General features: G+C 37.7%; 1 protein-coding gene across 1 annotated transcript in view; it reads right to left on the bottom strand.

The window, feature by feature from the left end:
* The window catches only part of LOC119696700 (maltase-glucoamylase, intestinal-like), a 78,280-nt gene that overhangs the window by 2,103 nt on the left and 50,372 nt on the right, over positions 1-25,805 (bottom strand). The window contains exons 20-31 of the mRNA XM_038126502.1: positions 24,584-24,738; positions 23,708-23,876; positions 18,765-18,861; positions 17,789-17,901; positions 15,445-15,570; positions 13,681-13,809; positions 12,073-12,180; positions 11,344-11,406; positions 6,543-6,677; positions 3,751-3,835; positions 2,577-2,715; positions 3-120 (exon numbers count right to left, since the gene is read on the bottom strand). Coding sequence (XP_037982430.1) covers positions 3-120; positions 2,577-2,715; positions 3,751-3,835; positions 6,543-6,677; positions 11,344-11,406; positions 12,073-12,180; positions 13,681-13,809; positions 15,445-15,570; positions 17,789-17,901; positions 18,765-18,861; positions 23,708-23,876; positions 24,584-24,738 — 1,437 coding nt within the window. The remainder of the gene's footprint in view (positions 1-2; positions 121-2,576; positions 2,716-3,750; positions 3,836-6,542; positions 6,678-11,343; positions 11,407-12,072; positions 12,181-13,680; positions 13,810-15,444; positions 15,571-17,788; positions 17,902-18,764; positions 18,862-23,707; positions 23,877-24,583; positions 24,739-25,805) is intronic.

Genomic DNA, 25,805 nt, shown 5'->3' with positions numbered 1-25,805 from the left:
CCCAGCTGGTCCCAGGCGGCCGTGTTATCGCCCAGCCAGTGCCCGGCCCAGCGCCCGCTGCCCGGGAAGGTCGAGCGCGTGACGACGATGCCGCGCTCGCCCGTCAGGTTCTGCAGCGCCCTGCGGAATTCCGGGATTCCGGGGAAAACGAAAACGGAATGTTTGAGTTGCTGATGTGTGTCGACGTTGATGTTTGTGCTCAGTAAAAATGGGTTGGGATTTGTCGGAAGAGGCGGATTTAGGGTGATGCTTTTGTCGTGCTTTGGAAATTTCCATCCCATTCCCATTCCCATTCCCGTTCCCCTTCCCATTCCCATTCCCGTTCCCATTCCCGTTCCCGTTCCCATTCCTGTTCCCGTTCCTGTTATCATCGCCGTTCCAATCCCCGTTCCTGTCCCTGTTCCCATTCCCATCCCAGTCCCTGTTCCTGTTCGTGTTCCCATTGCCATTCCCGTTCCCATTCCCATTCCCGTTCTCGTCCCCGTTCCCATTCCCATTCCCATTCCCATTTCCATTCCCGTTCCCGTTCCCGTTCCCGTTCCCATTCCCGTTCCCATTCCCGTTCCCGTTCCCATTCCTGTCCTCGTTCCCATTCTAGTTGCTGTTCCCATTCCCATTCCCGTTCCCATTCCCATTCCCATTTCCCTTCCCTGTCCCGTTCCCATTCCTGTCCCTGTTCCATTCCCATTCCCATTCCTGTTCTCGTTCCCGTCCCCATCTCTGTTCCCATTCCCGTTCCCATTCCCGTTCCCATTCCCATCCCCATCCCCATTCTCGTTCCCATTCCCATTCCCATCCCCATCCCCATTCTCGTTCCCATTCCCATCCCCGTCCCCATTCCCATTCCCGTTCCCGTTCCCATTCCCATTCCCATTCCTGTTCCCGTTCCCATTCCCATCCCCGTTCCCATTCCCATTCCAGTTCCCTTTCCCATTCCCATTCCAGTTCCCATTCCCGTTCCCATCCCCGTTCCCATTCCCATCCCCGTTCCCATTCCCGTCCCTGTCCCCATTCCCATTCCTGTCCCCATTCCCATTCCCGTTCCCGTTCCCATTCCCATTCCCATTCCCATTCCCATTCCCATTCCCGTTCCCGTTCCCATTCCCGTTCCCGTTCCCATTCCCATTCCCATTCCCATTCCCATTCCCATTCCCGTTCCCGTTCCCATTCCCATTCCCATTCCCGTTCCCATCCCCATCCCCGTTCCCATTCCCATTCCCATTCCCATCCCCATCCCCGTTCCCATTCCCATTCCCATTCCCATTCCTGTTCCTGTCCCCATTCCCGTTCTATATAGAATATAGAATATAGAATATAGAATATAGAATATAGAATATAGAATATAGACTATAGAATGCAGAATATAGAATATAGAATGTGGAATATGGAATATAGAAGATGGAATATGGAATATGGAATATGGAATATAGAATATGAAATATGGAATATAGAATATAGACTATAGAATATGGAATGTAGTATATAAAACACAGAATATAGAGTATAGAACATAGAATATAGGATACAGAATATGGAACATGGAGTATAGAATATAGAATGTAGACTATAGAATACAGAATATAGAATACGGAATACAGAGTATAGAATATAGAATATAAAATATGGACTACAGAATATGGAATATGGAATATGGAATATGGAATATGGAATATGGAAAATAGAGTATGGAATATATAATATGGAATATGGAATATGGAATATAGAGTATGGAATATAGAATATAGAATGCAGAATATAGAATATAGAATATATAACATATAGGATATAATTCGTCTCACCGCAGCGTGGGCTCGGTCTGCACCCAGCCGGAGTGGCCATTTCCAAATAATATTATAATAAGAACACAGAATATAGAATATACAACACATAACATATAGAATATAGAATATAGAATATGAAATATCGAATATAGAATATAGAATATAGAATACAGAATACAGAATATGGAATATCGAATAGGGAATATAGAGTATAGAATATAGGATACAGAATATGGAATATGGAGTAAAGAATATAGAATATAGAACATAGAATATGGAATATAGAATATAAAATATGGAATACATTATGTAGAATATAGAACATTGAATACGGAATATAGAATACAGAATATAGAATATATAACATACAGAATATAGAATATATAACATATACTATATGATTCAGCTCACCGCAGGGTGGGCTCGGTCTGCGCCCAGCCGTAGAGGTTGTGCACGTCGTAGTGACCATTGGCAAATAATACAATAATAACAATATAGAATACAGAATATAGAATATGGAATATAGAATATAGAATTTAGAATATAGAATACAGAATATAGAATATATAACATATATGATTTGTCTCACCGCAGGGTGGGCTCGGTCTGTGCTCAGCCGTAGAGGTTGTGCACGTCGTAGTGGCCATTGGCAAATAATATAATAATAACAATATAGAATATAGAATATAGAATATAGAATATAGAGTATAGAATACAGAATACAGAATATAGAATACAGAATATAGAATACAGAATATAGAATACAGAATATATAACATATATGATTCGGCTCACCGCAGGGTGGGCTCGGTCTGCGCCCAGCCGTAGAGGTTGTGCACGTCGTAGTGGCGCACGGCGCTCCCGTCCGGCAGCCGCTGCACGCCCTCCATGCAGATGGTTTTGTAACTCAGCCCCTCCGAGCGCCAGCCCAGCTCTGCCCCGAAGCGGCCAAATCCACCCGAATTTACCCCGAAACGGAACCCGGGAGAGGGAAAAATATTGTTAAAAATTGGATTTATTTGGGTGGTTTTGGAAGGCAAGTTTGGTCAAAAACTGCACCCAAAATGGATAAAAAATGAGAAAAAATTTGATTTATTTTGATTTATTTGGGTGGTTTTGGAAGCCAAATTTGGTCAAAAACAGCACCCAAAAGGGACCAAAAATGACTAAAAAATCTGATTTATTTTGATTTATTTGGATGGTTTTGGAAGGCAAATTGGGACAAAAACAGAACCCCAAAGGGATAAAAAACTGACCCAAAAATTTGATTTATTTTGATTTATTTGGATGGTTTTGGAAGGCAAATTTGGTCAAAAACAGCACCCAGGAAGGATAAAAAATGACCAAAAAATTTGATTTATTTGGATGGTTTTGGAAGGCAAATTTGGTCAAAAACAGCACCCAAAAGGGACCAAAAATGACCAGAAAATTTGATTTATTTTGATTTATTTGGATGGTTTTGGAAGCCAAATTTGGTCAAAAACAGCACCCAAAAGGGATAAAAAATGAGAAAAAAATTTGATTTATTTGGATAGTCTTGGAAGCCAAATTCAGTCAAAAACAGCACCCAAAAGGGATAAAAAATGACCAAAAAATGTGAGCAAAACTCACATTTTAATTCCCATTTTGGTCATTTTCAGTGACCAAAATCCATTTTAATTCCCATTTTTGTCGCTTTTTGCTCCCCAAACCCCCATTTAATTACCCCCATTTAATTAACCCATAATTAATTCCCATTTTTGTCACTTCTAATGACCCAAATCCATTTTAATTCCCATTTTTAATGACCAAAAATCCATTTTTATTCCCATTTTTTGTGACAAAAATCCATTTTAATTCCCATTTTTGTCACTTTTTGCTCCCCAAATCCCCATTTAATTACCCCCATTTAATTAACCCATAATTAATTCCCATTTTTGTCGTTTTTCATGCCCCAAAACCTGGAATTTTGGGGTTTTTCCCGACTCACGGGGCACGTAGGGCGGGAAGTTGAGCGCGCGGTCGCGGCAGCCGCCGACGGCGCCGTGGACGAAGCTCGACGGCTCGTTCATGTCCTGGAGGCGGAAAAAACGGGCAAATTCCCGCTGAATTCGGGCAAATTTCGGGGACTTTCTTTGAAATCGGGCGATTTCCTCATAAATTCGGGGATTTCCTTCGAGAATTGGGAAAATTCCGCAAAAATTCGGGGAAATTTCGCCAAAATTGGGGGGAATTTCTCAAAAATTTGGGGGAATTTCATCGTAAATTTGGGGAGATTTGGGGGGATTTTGGTCTTAAATTTGGAATTTCTCAAAATTTGGGGATTTTCTGGAAATTTGGGGAATTTCCTCCAAAATTTGGAGAATTTTATTGAAAATTTGGGGAATTTCCTCCAAAATTTGGATGATTTTATTGAAAATTTGGGGAAATTTCTCATAATTTTTCATAATCTCTTGGAATTTGCACCGATTCCTCTTAAATTTGGGACATTTCTCGTCATTTTGGGGATTTTCTTTGAACTCGGGCGATTTCCTCATAAATTCGGGGATTTCCTTCGAGAATTGGGAAAATTCCTCCAAAATTCGGGGAAATTTCTCCAAAATTGGGGGGAATTTCTCAAAAATTTGGGGGAATTTCATCGTAAATTTGGGGAGATTTGGGGGGATTTTGGTCTTAAATTGGGGGAATTTCACGAAATTTGGGGAATTTCCTCCAAAATTTGGATGATTTTATTGAAAATTTGGGGAATTTCCTCAGAAATTTTGGGAATTTATTGAAAATTTGGGGAAATATTCAGAAATTTGGGGGAATTTCATGGCAAATTTGGGGAATTTTCCTGTTCAATTTGGGGAGATTTCTCTTGATTTGGGGGAATTTTGGTCTTAAATTGGGGGAATTTCTCAAAATTTGGGGATTTTCTGGAAATTTGGGGAATTTTCTCCACATTTTGGATGATTTTATTGAAAATTTGGGCAAATTTCTCATCATTTTGGGGATTTTGAAATGAAATTTGGGGAATTTTCCTGAAAATTTGGGGATTTTTCTCCAAAATTGTGTCAATTTCTCCAAAATTGGGGGAATTTCATCGTAAATTTGGGGAATTTTCCTCTTAAATTGGGCAAATTCCTCCAAAATTCGGGGAATCTCCTCAGAAATTTGGGGAATTTCTCTTCAATTTTGGTGACATTTCTGGATAATTTGGGGATTTTCCTCTTCAATTTGGGCGAATTTCTCTTTATTTTGGGGATTTTCTTTGAAATCGGGCAATTTCCTCATAAATTCGGGGATTTCCTTCGAAAATTGGGAAAATTCCTCAAAAATTCGGGGAAATTTCTCCAAAATTTGGGCTAAAATCCACCAAAAAAAGGGAATTTTAAAAATTATTATTGGGATGAAATCTCCTCCCAAACAAAGGGAATTTTTTTCATTATTGTTGGGCTGAAATCCCCCCAAAAAAGGGATTTTTTTCATTATTTTTGGGGCTTTAATCCCACCAAAATAAGATTTTCTTTTTCATTATTTTTTGTCCTGAAATGGCCCCAAAAATGGGATTTTTATTCCACATTTTTGGGCTGAAATCCCCCCAAAAAAGGGATTTTTTTCACTATTTTTATCCTGAAATGCCCCCCCAAAAAAGGGATTTTTGGGCTGAAATCCCCCCAAAATAGGATTTATTTTTTCATTATTTTTGTCCGGAAATCCCCCCAAAAAATGAATTTTTTTCAATAATTTTTGGGCTGAAACCCCCCAAAAAAGTGGATTTTTTTTTCATTATTTTTGTCCTGAAATGCGCCAATAAAGGGAATTTTTTTGTCGTTATTTTGGGGCTGAAATCCCCCCAAAAAAGGGATTTTTGTCATTATTTTTGGGCTGAAATCCCCCCAGAATAGGATTTTTTTTTCATTATTTTACCCTGAAATGCCCCCCAAAAAAGGGATTTTTTTCATTATTTTTGGGTTGAAATGCCCCCCCAAAAAAGGGGTTTTGAGGCTTTAATCCCACCAAAATAAGATTTTCTTTTTCATTATTTTTTGTCCTGAAATGGCCCCAAAAATGGGATTTTTTTCCACATTTTTGGGCTGAAATCCCCCCAAAAAAAGGATTTTTTTCACTATTTTTATCCTGAAATGCCCCCCGAAAAAAGGGATTTTTGGGCTGAAATCCCCCCAAAATAGGATTTATTTTTTCATTATTTTTGTCCTGAAATCCCCCAAAAATGAATTTTTTTCAATAATTTTTGGGCTGAAATCCCCCAAAAAAGTGGATTTTTTTTCATTATTTTTGTCCTGAAATGCGCCAATAAAGGGAATTTTTTTGTCGTTATTTTGGGGCTGAAATCCCCCCAAAAAAGGGATTTTTGTCATTATTTTTGGGCTGAAATCCCCCCAGAATAGGGTTTATTTTTTCATTATTTTTGTCCTGAAATGCACCCCAAAAAAGGGATTTTTTTCATTATTTTTGGGCTGAAATGCCCCCCAAAAAGGATTTTTGGGGCTTTAATCCCACCAAAATAAGATTTTTTTTTCATTATTTTTTGTCCTGAAATGGCCCCAAAAATGGGATTTTTTTCCACATTTTTGGGCTGAAATCCCCCCAAAAAAGGGATTTTTTTCACTATTTTTATCCTGAAATGCCCCCCGAAAAAAGGGATTTTTGGGCTGAAATCCCCCCAAAATAGGATTTATTTTTTCATTGTTTTTGTCCTGAAATGCACCCCAAAAAAGGGATTTTTTTCATTATTTTTGGGCTGAAATCCCCCAAAAAAGGGCTTTTTGCGCTCACGATCCAGATGCCGTCGAATTTGATGCTGAGGGAGGCGTTCCGGGGGTTCTCGTAGACCTCGGCGATCTCCCGCGCCCACCAATCCCGCGTGGAGTTCCGGAAAAAATCCGGCACGGCCGCGAAGGCGCGGAACAGCTGGGGCGGAAAAGGTAATTAAATATGGTAATTAAATATGGTAATTAAATATGGTAATTAATGATGGTAATTGATTGTGGCAATTAAATGAAGGGAAAGGTAATTAAAATGGGGATTGACTGGGTTTGGAATGGGAGTTTAATTGGAGTTCCGGAAAAATCCGGCACGGCCGCGAAGGCGCGGAACAGCTGGGATGGAAAAGGTAATTAAATATGGTAATTAATTATGGTAATTAACAGGAATTTCATTACAATCAGGCTTTATTGAGTTCGGAATGGGAGCGTAATTGGAGTTCCGGAAAAATCCAGCACGGCCGCGAAGGCGCGGAACAGCTGGGGGGGCAAAAGATAATTAATTGTGGTAATTAATTATGGTAATTATCTATGTTAATTATTCGTGGAAAATTAAGGGAAAGGTAATTAAAATGGGGATTGATTGGGTTTGGAATGCGTGTTTAATTGGAGTTCCGGAAAAATCCGGCATGGCCGCGAAGGCACGGAACAGCTGGGATGGAAAAGGTAATTAAATATGGTAATTAATTTTGGTAATTAACAGGAATTTCATTACAATGGGGATTTATTGAGTTTGGAATGGGAGTTTAATTGGAGTTCCGGAAAAATCCGGCACGGCCGCGAAGGGGCGGAACAGCTGGGGGGGGAAAAGATAATTAATTGTGGTAATTAATTATGGTAATTATCTATGGTAATTAATCGTGGTAAATTAAGGGAAAGGTAATTAAAATGGGGATTGACTGGGTTTGGAATGGGCATTAATTGGAGTTCCGGAAAAATCCGGCACGGCCGCGAAGGCGCGGAACAGCTTTGGGGGAAAAAAGGTAATTAAATATGGTAATTAATTATGGTAATTAACAGGAATTTCATTACAATCAGGCTTTATTGAGTTTGGAATGGGAGCGTAATTGGAGTTCCGGAAAAAATCCGGCACGGCCGCGAAGGGGCGGAACAGCTGGGAGGGGGAAAAGGTCATTAATTGTGGTAATTAATTGTGGTAATTAATTATGGTAATTACAGGAATTTCATTACAATCGGGCTTTATTGAGTTTGGAATGGGAGTTTAATTGGAGTTCCAGAAAAATCCGGCACGGCCGCGAAGGCGCGGAACAGCTGGGGCCAGAAAGTGTAATTAAATATGGTAATTAATGATGGTAATTAATTGAGGCAAATTAATGAGGGGAAAGGTAATTAAAATGGGGATTGATTGGGTTTGGAATGGGCATTAATTGGAGTTCCGGAAAAATCCGGCATGGCCGCGAAGGCGCGGAACAGCTGGGAGGGGAAAAAGGTAATTAATTATGGTAATAAATTCTGGCAATTATCTATGGTAATTAATCGTGGTAAATTAAGGGGAAGGTAATTAAAATGGGGATTGATTGGGTTTGGAATGGGAGTTTAATTGGAGTTCCGGAAAAATCCGGCACGGCCGCGAAGGGGCGGAACAGCTTTGGGGGAAAAAGGTCATTAATTATGGTAATTAATTGTGGTAATTAAGGGAAAGGTAATTAAAATGGGGATAGATTGGTTTTGGAATGGGCATTAATTGGAGTTCCGGAAAAATCCGGCACGGCCGCGAAGGCGCGGAACAGCTGGGGCCAGAAATGTTAATTAAATATGGTAATTGTGGGAATTAAATGTGGTAATTAAGAGGAAGTTAATTAACATAATGTAATATAGCATAATATAAAGTAATATAATATAATGTAATGTAACGCAATACAATTAATATATACAATAAAATATAATATAAAATATAATGTAATATAAGGTAATGTAATGTAGTGTAATGTAATATAATATAATATAATATAATATAATATAATATAATATAATATAATATAATATAATATAATATAATATAATATAATATAATATAATATAATATAATATAATATAATATAATATAATATAATATAGTAGAATATAATATAATATAATATAATATAATATAGTAGAATATAATATAATGTAGTAGAATATAATATAAAGTAGTAGAATATAATATAATATAATATAATATAATATAATATAATATAATATAATATAATATAATATAATATAATATAATATAATATAATATAATATAATATAATATAATATAATATAATATAATATAATATAATATAATATAATATAATGTAATATATATTATATTATATTATATTATATTATATTATATTATATTATATTATATTATATTATATTATATTATATTATATTATATTATATTATATTATATTATATTATATTATATTATATTATATTATATTATGTAATGTAATATAATATCACATCATATCTTGTCATATCATATCATACCAATCGTATATCATGTAATATACTGTAATATAACATAATTTAAAGTAATATAATATAATGTAATGTAATATAATACATTTAAGATGTACAATATAATATAATATAAAATATATAATGTAATTAAAAATTATATAACAGAACATAACATAACATAACATAACATAACATAATACATTATAACACATTATAATACATTATAATACAATATAATATAATATAATATAATATAATATAATATAATATAATATAATATAATATAATATAATATAATATAATATAATACAATACAATACAATACAATATAATATAATATAATATAATATAATGTAATGTAATGTAATGTAATGTAATGTAATGTAATGTAATATAATATAATATAATATAATATAACGTACTGTAATATAACATATTATAAAGTAATATAATAGACTATAATGTAATGTAGTACAATTAATATATGCAATAAAAATAATATAAAATATATTATATATAATACAGTAAAATGTAATTCAGTATAAGATAATAAAATATAACGTAATGTAATATATAATTCTATCTATAATTGCATGCTATAGCATATAATATACAATATTATTATATATAATATAAAATATGTATAATATAGTTTAATGTAATACATTATAACGTAATATAATGCAGTGTAATAGAATATAATTCTATCAATAATTACATGCTATAGCATATAATATACAATATTATTATATATAATATACAATATGTATAATATAGGATCATGTAATACATTATAATGTAATATAATGCAATGTAATAGAATATAATTCTATCCATAATTACATGCTATAGCATATAATATACAATATTATTATATATCATATACAATATGTATAATATAGGATCATGTAATACATTATAATGTAATATAATGCAATGTAATAGAATATAATTATATCTATAATAGCATATAATATACAATATTATTATATATAATATAAAATCTGTATAATATAGTATAATGTAATACATCATAATGTAATATAATGCAATGTAATAGAATATAATTCTATCCATAATTACATGCTATAGCATATAATATACAATATTATTATATATAATATAGAATATGTATAATATAGGATCATGCAATACAATATAACGTAATATAATGCAATGTAATAGAATATAATTCTATCCATAATTACATGCTGTAGCATATAATATACAATATTATTATATATAATATACAATATGTATAATATAGGATCATGCAATACAATATAACGTAATATAATGCAATGTAATAGAATATAATTCTATCTATAATAGCATATAATATACAATATTATTATATATATTATAAAATATGTATAATATAGTATAATGTAATACATTATAATGTAATATAATGCAATGTAATAGAATATAATTCTATCTATAATTACATGCTATAGCATATAATAAATAATAATATTATATATAATATATGTATAATATAGTATAATGTAATACATTATAACGTAATATAATGCAATGTAATCGAATATAATTCTATCCATAATTACATGCTATAGCATATAATATACAATATTATTATATATAATATAGAATATGTATAATATAGGATCATGCAATACAATATAACGTAATATAATGCAATGTAATAGAATATAATTCTATCTATAATAGCATATAATATACAATATTATTATATATAATATACAATATGTATAATATAGGATCATGCAATACATTATAACGTAATATAATGCAGTGTAATAGAATATAATTCTATCTATAATAGCATATAATATACAATATTATTATATATAATATAAAATCTGTATAATATAGTATAATGTAATACATGATAATGTAATATAATGCAATGATATATATACAATTCTATCTATAATTACAAGATATAACTTATAATACACAATATTATTATATATCATATAAAATACGTATAATATAGTACAATGTAATACATTATAATGTAATTCAATGCGATGTAATAGAATATAATTCTATCTATAATTACATTATATACCATATAATATATAATATTATCATATATTAACATTATAATATCACAATTAAATTCCCATGAAACATTTCCTTAATACAATTAATCAGAAATAACCGTATTAATTAATAATGATAAATATGGACTCTAAGCCATGGTGATTAATCATAATTAATTGCAGTTTATGCAAATGCAGTTATGATTCATTTGTTATGATAATTACGGAATAATATAAATTTTTTTCTGATTGAAATTTAATTTTCCTTTTAATTAAATTGCCGGATAATTTTTTTAATGAACTTTTCCTCCCCCAGATGCCCCCGGGCACCTCCACTTGGGTGTCCCAGTCCAGGGAATCGTTGACGACGACGTCGGGCAGGTCCGGCCACACCTGGGGAGGCCGAAAGAATTAAAATAATTGGGATAATTAAGTAATAAAATATTTAAAATTTGAAAATTAAAAACCCCCCCAAAAAATACAAAATGAAAAATAAAAAAAGAAAAATGAAAAAAAAAAATTTTGAAAATTAAAAATTAAAAACTAAAAAATGAAAAGTGGGAAATGAAAAATAAAAATATCAAAAAATAAAAAAAAGAAAAATAAAAAATAAAAAATAAAAAATAAAAAATTAAAAATTAAAAATTAAAAATTAAAAATTAAAAATTCAACATAAAAATAAAAATAAAAATATGAAAAATTAAAAACTAAAAATAAAAATTAAAAATAAAAAAGAAAAAAGAAAAATTAAAAACTATAAAAAATAAAACAAGAAAAATAAAAATATTAATTAAAAATTAAAAATTAAAATTAAAATTAAAAATAAAAATAAAAATAAAAATAAAAATAAAAATAAAATAAAAATATTAAGAACTAAAAATTAGAAAATAAAAATGAAAAATTAAAAATAGAAAATAAAAAATTAAAAAATAATAATTTAAAGAAAAAGGTAAAATAAAATCCGAATTTTGGGGGAAACCGTTGGGATTTCAGGGCAATTTCGGGAAAATCTTCGGGATTTTGGGGGGAATTTTGGGGGGAAGGGCTGGGGTTTTGGACCTTGGCGAAGATGATGTCGTCGCTGTCGGGCCACTTGATGAAGACGTCGTTCCGCAGCCCCCGCTCGTAGGCCGGGTAGTGGCTCTCGTTGGCCGAGATGGCCGGGTCCTGAAAGAATTAAAATTAAAATTAAAATTAAAATTAAAATTAAAATTAAAATTAAAATTAAAATTAAAATTAAAATTAAAATTAAAATAAATAAAATAAAAATAAAATAAAAATAAAAATTAAAATTAAAATTAAAATTAAAATTAAAATTAAAATTAAAATTAAAATTAAAATAAATAAAATTAAAATTAAAATTAAAATTAAAATTTAAGTTTAAATTGGCTTGATTAGCTCCGCCCCTCCCCTAGCACCACCCCTTTTAGACGTGACGTCATAATGAGGATGAGAACAAAAACCAATGGATCCTTTAGCCCCGCCCCTTTGCAGGCCCCACCCCTTTTAGTGATGACGTCATCACCAGGATGAAAACAAAAATCAACAGATCCTTCAGCCCCTCGCCTTTGCAGGCCCCACCCCTTTTAGCGATGACATCATCGCAACAGGGGGGCAAGTCTCATCTTTTGCTTTAGCCCCGCCCCCTCTCTGCAAGCCACACCCCTTCAGGGATGACGTCATCACCAGGATGAGGACAAATCTCATCCCATCATTCTGGATTTGCCAGACGAGCGCCGGAAGGTTCTGGAATCGAGGGCCTAGAGTGAAGTCAATCTTTGACTTTAGCCCCACCCCCACACTGAGACCACGCCCTCTATCTGCAAGCCCCGCCCCTCTAGCGATGACATCATCGCCAGGACAAGGACAACTCTCACCTTCTGCTGAAGCTCCGCCCCCTTTCCGCCCCTTCGCCCCCTTTAGCGATGACGTCATCGCCAAAACGAGCGCAAATCTCATCCTGTTCTTCAGCCCCGCCCCCTCCCCGCAGGCCCCGCCCCTTCAGGGATGACGTCATCACCAGGATGAGGACGAATCTCATCCCATCATTCCGGATGTGCCAGATGAGCGCCGGAAGGTTCCAGAATCGAGGGCCGAGAGTGAAGTCGATCTTTGGCTTTAGCCACGCCCCTCTATGAAAGCCCCGCCCCTCTAGCGATGACGTCATCACCAGGACAAGGACGACTCTCATCTTCTGCAGTAGCCCCGCCCCCTTTCCGCCCCTTTGCCCCCTTTAGCGATGACGTCATCGCCAAAACGAGCACAAATCTCATCCTGTGCTTCAGCCCCGCCCCCTCCCCGCAGGCTCCGCCCCTTCAGGGATGACGTCATCACCAGGATGAGGACGAAGCGCATTCCTTGGCTCTGGATTTGGCGCACGAGCGCCGGAAGGTTCTGGAATCGAGGGCTGAGGGTGAAGTCGATCTTTGGTTTTAGCCACGCCCCCTCTGAAAGCCCCGCCCCTCTCTGAAAAGCCCCGCCCCTCTAGCGATGACGTCATCGCTAAGACAAGGACGACTCTCATCTTCTGCTGTAGCTCCGCCCCCTTTCCGCCCCTTTGCCCCCTTTAGCGATGACGTCATCGCCAAAACGAGCGCAAATATCATCCTGTGCTCCAGCCCCGCCCCCTCCCCGCAGGCTCCGCCCCTCCAGGGATGACGTCATCACCAGGATGAGGACGAAGCGCATTCCTTGGCTCTGGATTTGGCGCACGAGCGCCGGAAGGTTCTGGAATCGCGGGCTGAGGGTGAAGTCGAGCTGGCGCTCCATGTAATCGATGTCGGCGTACTGCACGTCCTGGGGAAAATGGGGTAAATTAATTAAAAATTATTTAAATTAATTCAAAATGGGGGCAAAATACTTAAAAAATTACATTTTAAATGGGGAAAACTAATTCAAAACGGGGGAAATTATTAAAAATGGGGATAAATTAATTTGAAATGGGGTTAAAATAATTTAAAATGGGGAAAAATTAATTAAAATGAGGATACATTAATTAAAAATGGGGGAAATTAATTAAAAATGGGGATACATTAATTAAGAATGGGGAAAATTAATTAAAAATGGGATAAATTTATTTAAAATGGGGATACATTAATTAAAATGGAGGAATATAAATTAAAAATGAGGAAAAATTAATTTAAAATTGGGGTAAATTAATTAAAAATAGGGGAAAATGAATTAAAAATGGGGTAAATTAATTGAAAATTGGGATAAATTAATTAAAATGGGGGAAATTTAATTAAAATGGGGTTAAATTAATTAAAAGTGGGGGAAAATTAATTGAAAATGGGGGAAATTAATTTAAAATGGGGATAAATTAATTGAAAATGGGGAAAAATAATTAAAATGGGAAAAATAATTAAAAATGGGGATAAATTAATTAAAACTGGAGGGAAAATAATTATAAATGGGGATAAATTAATTTAAAATGGGGAAAAATTAATTAATAAAGGGGTAAAATAATTAAAAATGGGGGAAATGAAATAATAATGGGGCTAAATTAATTTAAAATGGAGATAAATTAATTAAAAATGGAGAAAATTTAATTAATATTGGGGTAAAATAATTAAAAATCGGGATAAATTAATTAAAAAGGGGGGAAATTAATTTAAAATGGGGATAAAGTAAATAAAAATGGGGATAAATTATTTAAAAATTGGAGTAAATTAATTTATATTTGGGATAAATTAATTAAAAATAGGGATAAAATAATGGGCAAAATAATGGGAAAATGATTGGGAAAAATAATGGGAAAAATTAAAAATATGGGGGGGAAAGGAGGAAAATAATTGGGGAAAATAATGGGGAAAATAATGGGAAAAAATGGGAAAAAATAAAAATATGGGGGGAAATAATTGGGAAAAATATGGGAAAATAATGGGAAAATAATGGGGGAAATAATGGGGAAAATAATGGGGAAAATTAAAAATATGGGGGGAAAATAATGGGAAAAATAATGGGAAATAATGGGGAAAATGGGAAAATTAATTGGGAAAATAATGGGAAAAATAATGGGGAAAATTAAAAATATGGGGGGAAATAATAGGAAAATAATGGGAAATAATGGGGAAAAGGGAAATAATTGGAAAATAATGGGGAAATAATGGGGAAAATTAAAAATATGGGGGAAAATTGGGAAAAAGATGGGAAAATAATGGGGAAAATTAAAAATATGGGGGGAAAATAATGGGAAGTTATGGGAAAATTAATTAGGAAAATAATGGGAAAAATAATTGGGAAAAATAATGGGAAAAATTAAAAATATGAGGGGAAAATGGGGAAAATAATGGGAAACTAATGGGAAATAATGGGAAAAATAATGGGAAAAAATAAAAATATGGGGGAAAATTGGGAAAAATATTTTTAAATTGCATTTTCTCTCCTTTTTAAATCCTGTTTTTCAGCGGTTGCCCCGATCCCGGCGCTCACCAGGGGGATCTGGGCCCGGCTCATGTCCCGCAGCAGCCGGGCGATCTCGGCGTCGTCGCGGTAGCCGTAACGGCACAGCTGGAAGCCCAAGGCCCAGTAGGGCGGCAGCACCGGGCGGCCCACCAGCTGGAACGGGGGGAAAAAATCAGATTTAGGGGAAATTGAGGGAAAGGAGAGAGGAAAAACAGAAAAGAAGGAAAAAAAAGCCAAAAAAAAGCCAAAAAAATGAAGGAAAAATCAAATTACGCGGCCGCAAACAACCAAAAAAACCCAAAAAACTCAACAAAAACCAAGCAAAAAAAATCACAAAAACCAACCAAAAAAATTCACAAAAAAGGAAAAAAAAAGAACAAAGAAAGGGGAAAAAAAGACCCAAAAAATAAGGAAAAAATGAAATAAAATGAAATAAAAGGGAGTTGGTGTTTTGGTAGCCAAAAGGGCAGAGTTGGGAGCCCAAGGCCCAGTAGGGCGGCAGCACCGGGCGGCCCAGCGGCTGGAACGGGGGGAAAAATCAGATTTAGGGGAAATTGAGGGAAAGGAGAGAGGAAAAACAGAAAAGAAGGAAAAAAAAAGCAAAAAAAAAGCCAAAAAAATGAAGGAAAAGTCAAATTACGTGGCCGCAAACAACCAAAAAACCCCACAAGAAATTCACAGAAAAAGGCAAAAAAAAAACAACAAAAAAGGGGAAAAAAAAACAAAAAAAAAGGAAAAAAAAGACCCAAAAAGGAAGGAAAAAATAAAATAAAATAAAATAAAATAAAATAAAATAAAATAAAATGAAATAAAATAAAATAAAATGAAATAAAATAAAATAAAATAAAATAAAATAAAATAAAATAAAATAAAATAAAATAAAATGGAGTTGCTGTTTTGCTAGCCAGAGGCACAAGAACCCAAACCAAACAGACAAAAAAATCCCAAAAAGTTCCCTCAAAAAATGTCCAGAAATTCCCCCAAATCACCAAAAAAAATCCCAAGAAATTCCCACAAAAGTCTCCCAAATCACCCTGAAACCTGCCCAAAACACCAAAAATAGCCCCAAAATTCCCCCAAATCCTCCAAAAAAATCCCAAACTTCCCCAAATCCTCCAAAAGATCCCTAAAAAATTCCCCAAATTAATCCAAAAATCACAAAACGTTTCCCCAAAACACCCCAAAATTCCCCCCAAAATCCAAAAAAATTCCCCCGAATCACAACAACAAAAAAATCCCCCAAATCACCCAAAAAACCCCCCAGAAATTTCTCCCAAATCACCAAAAGAACCCCAAAATTTCTCCCACATCAATTTTAAAAATCCCCCCAAAATTCAAAACAATTTCCCCCAAAAAATCTCCAAAAAGATTCCCCTCGAAATCCCCAAAATTACCCCGAAACACCCCAAAAAATCCCACGAAATTCATCCAAATCAGCCAAAAAAATCCCTCAGAATTCCTTCAAATCCCCCAAATCCCCAAAAATCCCCCCAATTCCACAAAAATTCCACCAAATCACCACAAAAAATCCCCCAAAAATGCCCAAAACTCCTCAAAAAAGCCCAAAAATCCCCCAGAAATTGCCCAAAAAATCTCCCCAAAAATTCCCCCCAAAAAATTTCCCCAAATCCCAAAAAAATCCCAAGAAATTCCCCCCAAAGTCTCCCAAATCACCCCGAAACCCTCCCAAACACCTGAAAAATCCATAAAATTCAGAAAAATTGCCCCAAAATTGCCCCAAATCACCCCAAAAAAATTCTGAAATAACTCCCCCCAAAATCTAAAAGAATTCCCCAAAAAAATCTGAAATAATTCCCCCAAAAAATCTGAAATAATTCCCAAAAAAATCTGAAATAATTCCCCAAAAAAATCTGAAATAATTCCCAAAAAAATCTGAAATAATTCCCCCCAAAATCTGAAATTATTCCCCCGAAAAAATCTAAAATAATTCCCAAAAAAATCTAAAATAATTCCCAAAAAATCTAAAATAATTCTCACAAAAAATCTGAAATAATTCCCCCAAAAAATTTGAAATAATTCCCAAAAAAATCTGAAATAATTCCCCAAAAAAATCTGAAATAATTCCTCCAAAAAATCTGAAATAATTCCCAAAAAAATCGAAAATAATTCCCAAAAATGTAAAATAATTCCCCAAAAAATCTGAAATAATTCCTCCAAAAAATCTGAAATAATTCCCCAAAATGTAAAATAATTCCCAAAAAATCTAAAATAATTCTCACAAAAAATCTAAAATAATTCCCCCCAAAATTCCCCTAAAACTCCAAAAAATCGCCAAAAAATCCCCTAAAACACCCAAGAAATGCCCCAAAATGGCCGAAAGGCGCCGGATTTGCGCGGCGCCGGCGCTCACCGCGGTGTATTCCTGCACCACCTCCTCGGGCGTGGGCCCCAGCACCAGGTAGAAGTCCAGGACGCCGCCGGTGGTGCGGTAGGTGAGCGCCGGCGTCGGCTGGAAGGTGACGTCTGCCGAGGCGGGAAATGCCGGGAGACGGGAAATTTCCCGAAATTCCCGAAATTTCCATAAATTTCCACAAATTTTCCCCAAATTTACCCAAATTTCCACAAATTTCCATAAATTTTCCCCAAATTTCGACAAATTTACCCAAATTTTCTCCAAATTTCCCCAAATTTACCCAAATTTCCCCAAATTTTCCCCAATTTACCCAAATTTTAGCAAATTTCCCCACATTTCCCCAAATTTCCACCAATTTCTTCAAATTTTCACAAATTTTCCCCAAATTTCCCCAAATTTCCACAAATTTCTGCAAATTTCCCCATATTTTCCAAAATTTTTCCAAATTTCCACATATTTCCCCAAATTTTCCCAAATTTCCCCAAACTTCCCAAAATTCCCCCACATTTTCCCAAAATTTCCACAAATTTCGCCAAATTTACCCAAATTTCCCCAAATTTCCACAAATTTCCACAAATTTTCCAAGATTTCTCCAAATTTCCACAAATTTTCTCAAATTTTCTCCAAATATTCTCAAATTTTCTCCAAGTTTTCACAAATTTCTGCAAATTTCTGCAAATTTCCAGAAATTTCCCCAAATTTCCGCAATTTCCCCCCAAATTTCCACAAATTTTCCCAAATTTCTGCAAATGTTGCCAATTTTTCCCAAATTTCCACAAATTTCAGCAAATTCCCCAAATTTTCCCAAATTTCTGCCTATTTTCCCAAATTTCTGCAAATTTTCCCACATTTCCACCAATTTCCTGTAATTTCCCCAAATTTCCCCAAATTTCCCCTAATTTTCCAAAATTTCCATGAATTTTCCAAATTTCCCCAAATTTCCCTAAATTTCCCCGGAGTCGGCGGGCGTTACCCATGGCGTTGCTGTTGAGCAGGAGGACGCCGTGCGCGTTGCCGTCCTCTTCCAGCGCCATGTAGAAGGGTTGGAAGCCGTAGGAGTTGAGCTTGTACTGGGCCGGAAACGGGAGAGGCGGCGTTATTGATCGAGGGATTATTGATTTCTGTCGCTCGTATCGATATTTGTGCCGATTATCAATGACCTATTGCTCTTCAATGGAAAGTCGAAGAACCGTTGGGTCATGGGTTGAGTTGAGTTGGGTTGGTTTGGGTTGGCTGGATTAAGTTGGGTTGGGTTGGGATGGGATGGGTTGGGTTGAGTTAGGTTGGGTTGGATTGGGTTGGGTTGGGTTGGGATGGGATGGGATGAGTTAGGTTGGGTTGGGTTGGATTGGGTTGGGTTGGGTTGAGTTAGGTTGGGTTGGATTGGGTTGGGTTGAGTTAGGTTGGGTTGGATTGGGTTGGGTTGAGTTAGGTTGGGTTGGGTTGGGATGGGATGGGTTGGGTTGAGTTAGGTTGGATTGGATTGACTTGAGTTGAGTTGGAATGAGTTTGAACGGTTCGATTGGGTTGGCTGGATTGAGTTGGGTTGGGTTGGGTTGGGATGGGCAGGGTTGGGTTGCGATGGGTTGGGTTGAGTTGGGTTGACAAGTGTTGGGATGGGTTGGGTTGGGTTGGCTTGAGATGGGTTGGGTTGGGATGGGATGGGATGAGTTAGGTTGGGTTGGGTTGGGTTGGCTGGATTGAGTTGGGTTGGGTTGGAATGGGATGGGTTGGGTTGAGTTAGGTTGGGTTGGGTTGGATTGGGTTGGGTTGGGTTGAGTTAGGTTGGGTTGGATTGGGTTGGCTGGATTGAGTTGGGTTGGGTTGGGTTGGGTTGAGTTGTGTTGGGATGGGTTGGTTTTGAGTAGGGTTGGAATGGATTGGGTTGGGGTGGCTATGGATGGAATGGGTTGACTTTGGTTGAGTTGGGTTGAATTGGGTTGGATTGGGATGGGTTGAGGTGTGTTGGGTTGGGTTGGGCTGGATTAAGTTGTGTCGGGATGGGTTCGGTTGGGTTAGGTTGGGATTGGATGAGTTGAGTTGGGTTGGCTGGATTGAGTTGGGTTGGGATGGGTTGGGTTGGCTGGATTGAGTTGAGTTGGGTTGGGTTGGGTTGGCTGGATTGAGTTGGGTTGGGTTGGGATGGGCAGGGTTGGATTGAGTTGGGTTGGACTGGGTTGTGTTGGGATGGGTTGGATTGGATTGGATTGGGATGGATTGAGTTGGGTTGGGTTGGTTTGAGTTGTGTTGGGATGGGTTGGGATGGGTTGAGTTGGGTTGGTTTGAGTTGTGTTGGAATGGGTTGGGTTGGGTTGGCTGGATTGAGCTGGGATGGGCTGGGATGGAATGGGTTGGGTTGAGTTAGGTTGAGTTGGACTGGGTTGTGTTGGGATGGGATGGGTTGGGTTGGGTTGGATTGGGATGGATTGAGTTGGGTTGGGTTGGTTTGAGTTGTGTTGGGATGGGTTGAGTTGGGTTGGTTTGGGTTGGATTGGGATGCGATGGGTTGGATTGGGTTGGGATGGGTTGACTTTGGTTGAGTTGTGTTGAATTGGGTTGGATTGGGATGGATTGAGGTGTGTTGGGTTGGGTTGGGTTGGACTGGGATTGGATCAGTTGAGTTGGGTTGGATTCGGTTGGGATGCGATGGGATGGGTTGAGTTAGGTTGAGTTAGATTGGGTTGGCTGCATTGAGTTGGGTTGGGTTGGAATGGGATGGGTTGGGTTGGGTTAGGTTGGGTTGGGTTGAGTTAGGTTGGGTTGGATTGGGTTGGGTTGGGTTGGCTGGATTGAGATGGGTTGAGTTAGGTTGGGTTGGCAGGATTGAGTTGGGTTGGGTTGGAATGGGATGGGTTGAGTTAGGTTGGGTTGGGTTGGGTTGGGATGAGTTAGGTTGGGTTGGCTGGATTGAGTTGGGTTGGGTTGGAATGGGTTGGGTTGAGTTAGGTTGGATTGGATTGGGATGGATTGAGTTGGGTTGGGTTGGTTTGAGTTGTGTTGGGATGGGTTGGGATGGGTTGAGCTGTGTTGGGATGAGTTTGGCTGGATTGAGTTGAGTTGGTTTGGATTGGGATGGGATGGGTTGAGTTGGGTTGGGATTCAGTTGGATTGGGTTGGGTTGGATTGAGTTGAGTTGGTTTGGATTGGGATGGGTTGAGTTGGGTTGGTTTGAGTTGGGTTGGGTTCGATTAGGATGGATTGAGTTGGGTTGGTTTGAGTTGTGTTGGAATGGGTTGGGTTGGGTTGGGTTGGCTGGATTGAGCTGGGATGGGCTGGGATGGAATGGGTTGGGTTGAGTTAGGTTGAGTTGGACTGGGTTGTGTTGGGATGGGATGGGATGGGTTGGGTTGGATTGGATTGGGATGGATTGAGTTGGGTTGGGTTGGTTTGAGTTGTGTTGGGATAGGTTGGGATGGGTTGAGTTGGGTTGGTTTGGGTTGGTTTGGAATGGAATGAGTTGGGTTGGATTGGGATGCGATGGGTTGGATTGGGTTGCGTTGAGTTGTGTTGGAATGAATTGGGTTGGGTTGAGTTGGCTAGGGATGCGATGGGTTGGATTGGGTTGGGATGGGTTGAGTTTGGTTGAGTTGTGTTGAATTGGGTTGGATTGGGATGGATTGAGGTGTGTTGGGTTGGGTTGGGTTGGACTGGGATTGGATCAGTTGAGTTGGGTTGGATTCGGTTGGGATGGAATGGGATGGGTTGAGTTAGGTTGAGTTAGATTGGGTTGGCTGGATTGAGTTGGGTTGGGTTGAGTTAGGTTGGGTTGGCTGCATTGAGTTGGGTTGGGTTGGATTGGGTTGGGTTGGGTTGGCTGGATTGAGATGGGTTGAGTTAGGTTGGGTTGGCAGGATTGAGTTGGGTTGGGTTGGAATGGGATGGGTTGAGTTAGGTTGGGTTGGGTTGGGTTGGGATGAGTTAGGTTGGGTTGGCTGGATTGAGTTGGGTTGGGTTGGAATGGGTTGGGTTGAGTTAGGTTGGATTGGATTGGGATGGATTGAGTTGGGTTGGGTTGGTTTGAGTTGTGTTGGGATGGGTTGGGATGGGTTGAGCTATGTTGGGATGAGTTTGGCTGGATTGAGTTGAGTTGGTTTGGATTGGGATGGGATGGGTTGAGTTGGGTTGGGATTCAGTTGGATTGGGTTGGGTTGGATTGAGTTGAGTTGGTTTGGATTGGGATGGGTTGAGTTGGGTTGGTTTGAGTTGGGTTGGGTTCGATTAGGATGGATTGAGTTGGGTTGGTTTGAGTTGTGTTGGAATGGGTTGGGTTGGGTTGGGTTGGCTGGATTGAGCTGGGATGGGCTGGGATGGAATGGGTTGGGTTGAGTTAGGTTGAGTTGGACTGGGTTGTGTTGGGATGGGATGGGATGGGTTGGGTTGGATTGGATTGGGATGGATTGAGTTGGGTTGGGTTGGTTTGAGTTGTGTTGGGATGGGTTGGGATGGGTTGAGTTGGGTTGGTTTGGGTTGGTTTGGAATGGAATGAGTTGGGTTGGATTGGGTTGGGTTGGGTTGAGTTGTGTTGGAATGAATTGGGTTGGGTTGAGTTGGCTAGGGATGCGATGGGTTGGATTGGGTTGGGATGGGTTGAGTTTGGTTGAGTTGTGTTGAATTGGGTTGGATTGGGATGGATTGAGTTGTGTTGGGTTGGGTTGGGTTGGACTGGGATTGGATCAGTTGAGTTGGGTTGGATTCGGTTGGGATGGAATGGGATGGGTTGAGTTAGGTTGAGTTAGATTGGGTTGGCTGGATTGAGTTGGGTTGGGTTGAGTTAGGTTGGGTTGGGTTGGGTTGGGTTAGGTTGAGTTGGTTGGGTTGGCTGGATTGAGTTGGACTGGGATGGGATGGGATGGGATGGGTTGGGTTGGATTGGGATGGGTTGGGTTTGATGGGTTGGGTTGGGATGGGTTGGGTTGAGTTGGTTTGACCAGTGTTGGGATGACCAGGGATAAGTTGGGGTGGGTTGGGCTGGCTTGGCTTGAGATGGGATGGGTTGGGTTGGAAGGGGTTGGGTTGGGATGAGTTAGGTTGGGTTGGCAGGATTGAGATGGGTTGGATGGCTTGGGATGGGTTGGGTTGAGTTAGGTTGGGTTGAGTTAGGTTGGGTTGGGTTGGCTGGATTGAGTTGGGTTGGGTTGGGTTGAGTTGGGTTGGGATGGGTTGGGATGGGCGGGGTTGGGTTGCGATGGGTTGGGTTGAGTTGGGTTGACAAGTGTTGGGATGGATTGGGTTGGCTTGGCTTGAGATGGGTTGGGTTGGGATGGGTTGGGTTGGCTGGATTAAGTTGGGTTGGGTTTGGCTGGAATGGGTTGGGTTGGGTTGTGATGGATTGGGTTGGGTTGGGTTGTGTTGGGATGGGTTGGGTTGAGTTCGGTTGGGATTGGATGAGTTGAGTTGGGTTGGATGGGTTGGGTTGGGATGGAATGGGTTGGGTTGGATTGGGTTGTCTGGATTGAGTTGGGTTGGGTTGGAATGGGATGGGTTGGGTTGAGTTAGGTTGGGTTGGCTGGATTGAGATGGGTTGGGTTGGGTTGGGTTGAGTTGGGTTGGGTTGAGTTGGATTGGGTTGGGATGGGCGGGGTTGGGTTGCGATGGGTTGGGTTGAGTTGGGTTGACAAGTGTTGGGATGGGTTGGGTTGGGTTGGCTTGAGATGGGTTGGGTTGGGATGGGTTGGGTTGAGTTAGGTTGGGTTGGGATGGGATGGGTTGGGTTCAGTTGGGTTGGGATGGGTTGGGTTGAGTTAGGTTGGGTTGGGATGGGATGGGTTGGGTTCAGTTGGCTTGGGATGGGCGGGGTTGGGTTGCGATGAGTTGGGTTGACATCTGTTGGGATGGGTTGGCTCGGCTTGACTTGTGATGGGAAAATTTTCCCAATTTCGCCCTCTTTTGCCCCAAAACCCCCAAGTCGGGGCTCACGCCGGGCGGCTGATCGCGGGCGAACATCCCCCAGGTGTGCCAGTTCAGGTCGTGCCGGAACGTGCCGTGCTCGGTCTCGCCGAAGCCGTAGACGAACGGGGACGGGAGGCGCGTGGAGATCTGCAGGAACTGATCGCTGAAGGTGAACGTCGGCAGCTGCGAGTCCCAGCTGGGAATTGGGGTGAAAAACGGCAGGATCGGTTCAAAATTGGGAGTTTTTGGTGAAACTGGTTAAAAATTGCATAAAAATTGGGAAAATTGGAGGGAAATTAGGTAAAGATGATTAAATTTGGTGAAATTGGGGAAAATTGGGTGAAGATTGGGTAACGTTGCGTGAAATCAGTGAAAACTGGGCAAAATTGGGAAAAAATTGAGGAAAATTGGGAAAAATTGAGGAAAATTTGAGGAAAATTGGGAAAATTGGGTAAAAATTGGGGAAAATTGAGGAAAATTGGGCAAAAATTGGGTGAAATTGGGGAAAATTGAGTAAAATTGGGTGAAGATGGGGTAACGTTGCGGGAAATCGGTGAAAATTGGGCAAAATTGGGTAAAAATTGAGGAAAATTGGGTAAAAGTGGGTAAAAATTGAGGAAAATTAGGAAAATTGGGCAAAAATTGGGTGAAATTGGGGAAAACTAAATAAAAGTGGGCAAAATGGGTAAAAATCAGGGGAAATTGGGTAAAATTGCGTAAAAGTGGGGAAAAATGGGGAAAATTGAATAAATTGGGTTATTTTAATTTAATTTAATTTACGTTTAAAATTTCGAAATTCAATTTCGAGAAGCGAATTGAACGAAATTTAAAAATTCAATTTTATAAAAAAAAATTGAAAGGAAGAGTTGGCCAACGAAAGGAAGACGAGGAGGAGGAACCCACAGGACGGCGCCGGAGCGGCGGCGCCGCACGCGGATGCCGAAGGGCCAATCCTGGATCTCGACGTCGTAGAGGCGGCTCCGGGCCGAGGCGCTCGGCGCGGGCGGCAGCGCCAGCGGCACCGGCACCTCGTAGCGGCGCGCCGAGGCGTCGGAAATCTGCGCCGCGAGATGGGAACGTCAATTAATTCCCATTTAATTGGTCGGGTGATTTGCGTTTCGGTATTTGAAATTTGAGTAAGGGATTATTTGTTATGGAATGAATAAATAATTAAAGGAACGAATAATTAAAGTGCGGAATGAATAATTAATTCAATTATTTATTGAATTAAATGTTGGCGTAATTCAAGAAAGCAAAGAAAGAAATGAATAGAAATATTAAAAGAATTTGGTCAATAAATGAATAAATTAAGGAAATGTAAAGAATTAATTCAAAGATCAACGTTTGAATTAAAAAGAGCAAAATTTAATTTCAAAGATCAACATTCAAATTGAAAATATTGAGATTTAAACAATTCAAAATACCAACATTCAAATTAAAATACCAAAATTTAAATTATTTCGAAGATCAATATTTAAACTAAAAATATGGAAATTTAAATTGTTTCAAGGATCAACATTTAAATTTAAAATAACAAAATTTAAATTATTTCAAAGATCATTTTAATTAAAAATAGCGAAATTGAAACAAGTCAAAATACCAATATTTAAATTAAAAATACCAAAACTTAAACGATTTCAAAGATCAATATTTCAATTAAAAATAGCGAACTTTAAATTATTTCAAAGATCAACTTTTAAATTAAAAATTTAAATTAAAAAATCAACGTTTAAATTTAAAATATCGGAATTTAAATTATTTCGGAGATCATTTTAATTAAAAAAAACCGAAAAACCAAATAAAATTCCAACCACCAGACCCGCCCTCACCCCAAACTGAGAATTAATTAATGAATAATTAATAGTGAATTATAATATTAAAAAAGTTATCTAAAAATTATGTTAATACCATAGCATTAACTGTTAATAATTAATAATTATTATTAATCTGTGTAATAATTAATAATTATAACTATTAATGACATAACCAGAACGCGCCCTCACCCCCGAACGCCTAATTAATAATTTATTAATGAATTAATAATAATAACAAAAACTATATAAAGACTATATTATTAATTAATACATTACTATGCTAATTATAAACCGTATTTAAAAAATTCAAA

Source organism: Motacilla alba, unplaced genomic scaffold, assembly GCF_015832195.1.
Source record: "Motacilla alba alba isolate MOTALB_02 unplaced genomic scaffold, Motacilla_alba_V1.0_pri HiC_scaffold_35, whole genome shotgun sequence".
Taxonomy (NCBI): Eukaryota; Metazoa; Chordata; class Aves; order Passeriformes; family Motacillidae; genus Motacilla; species Motacilla alba.
The sequence above is the reverse complement of the archived record's forward strand: the minus strand, read 5'-3'. Positions and strand labels throughout refer to the sequence as shown.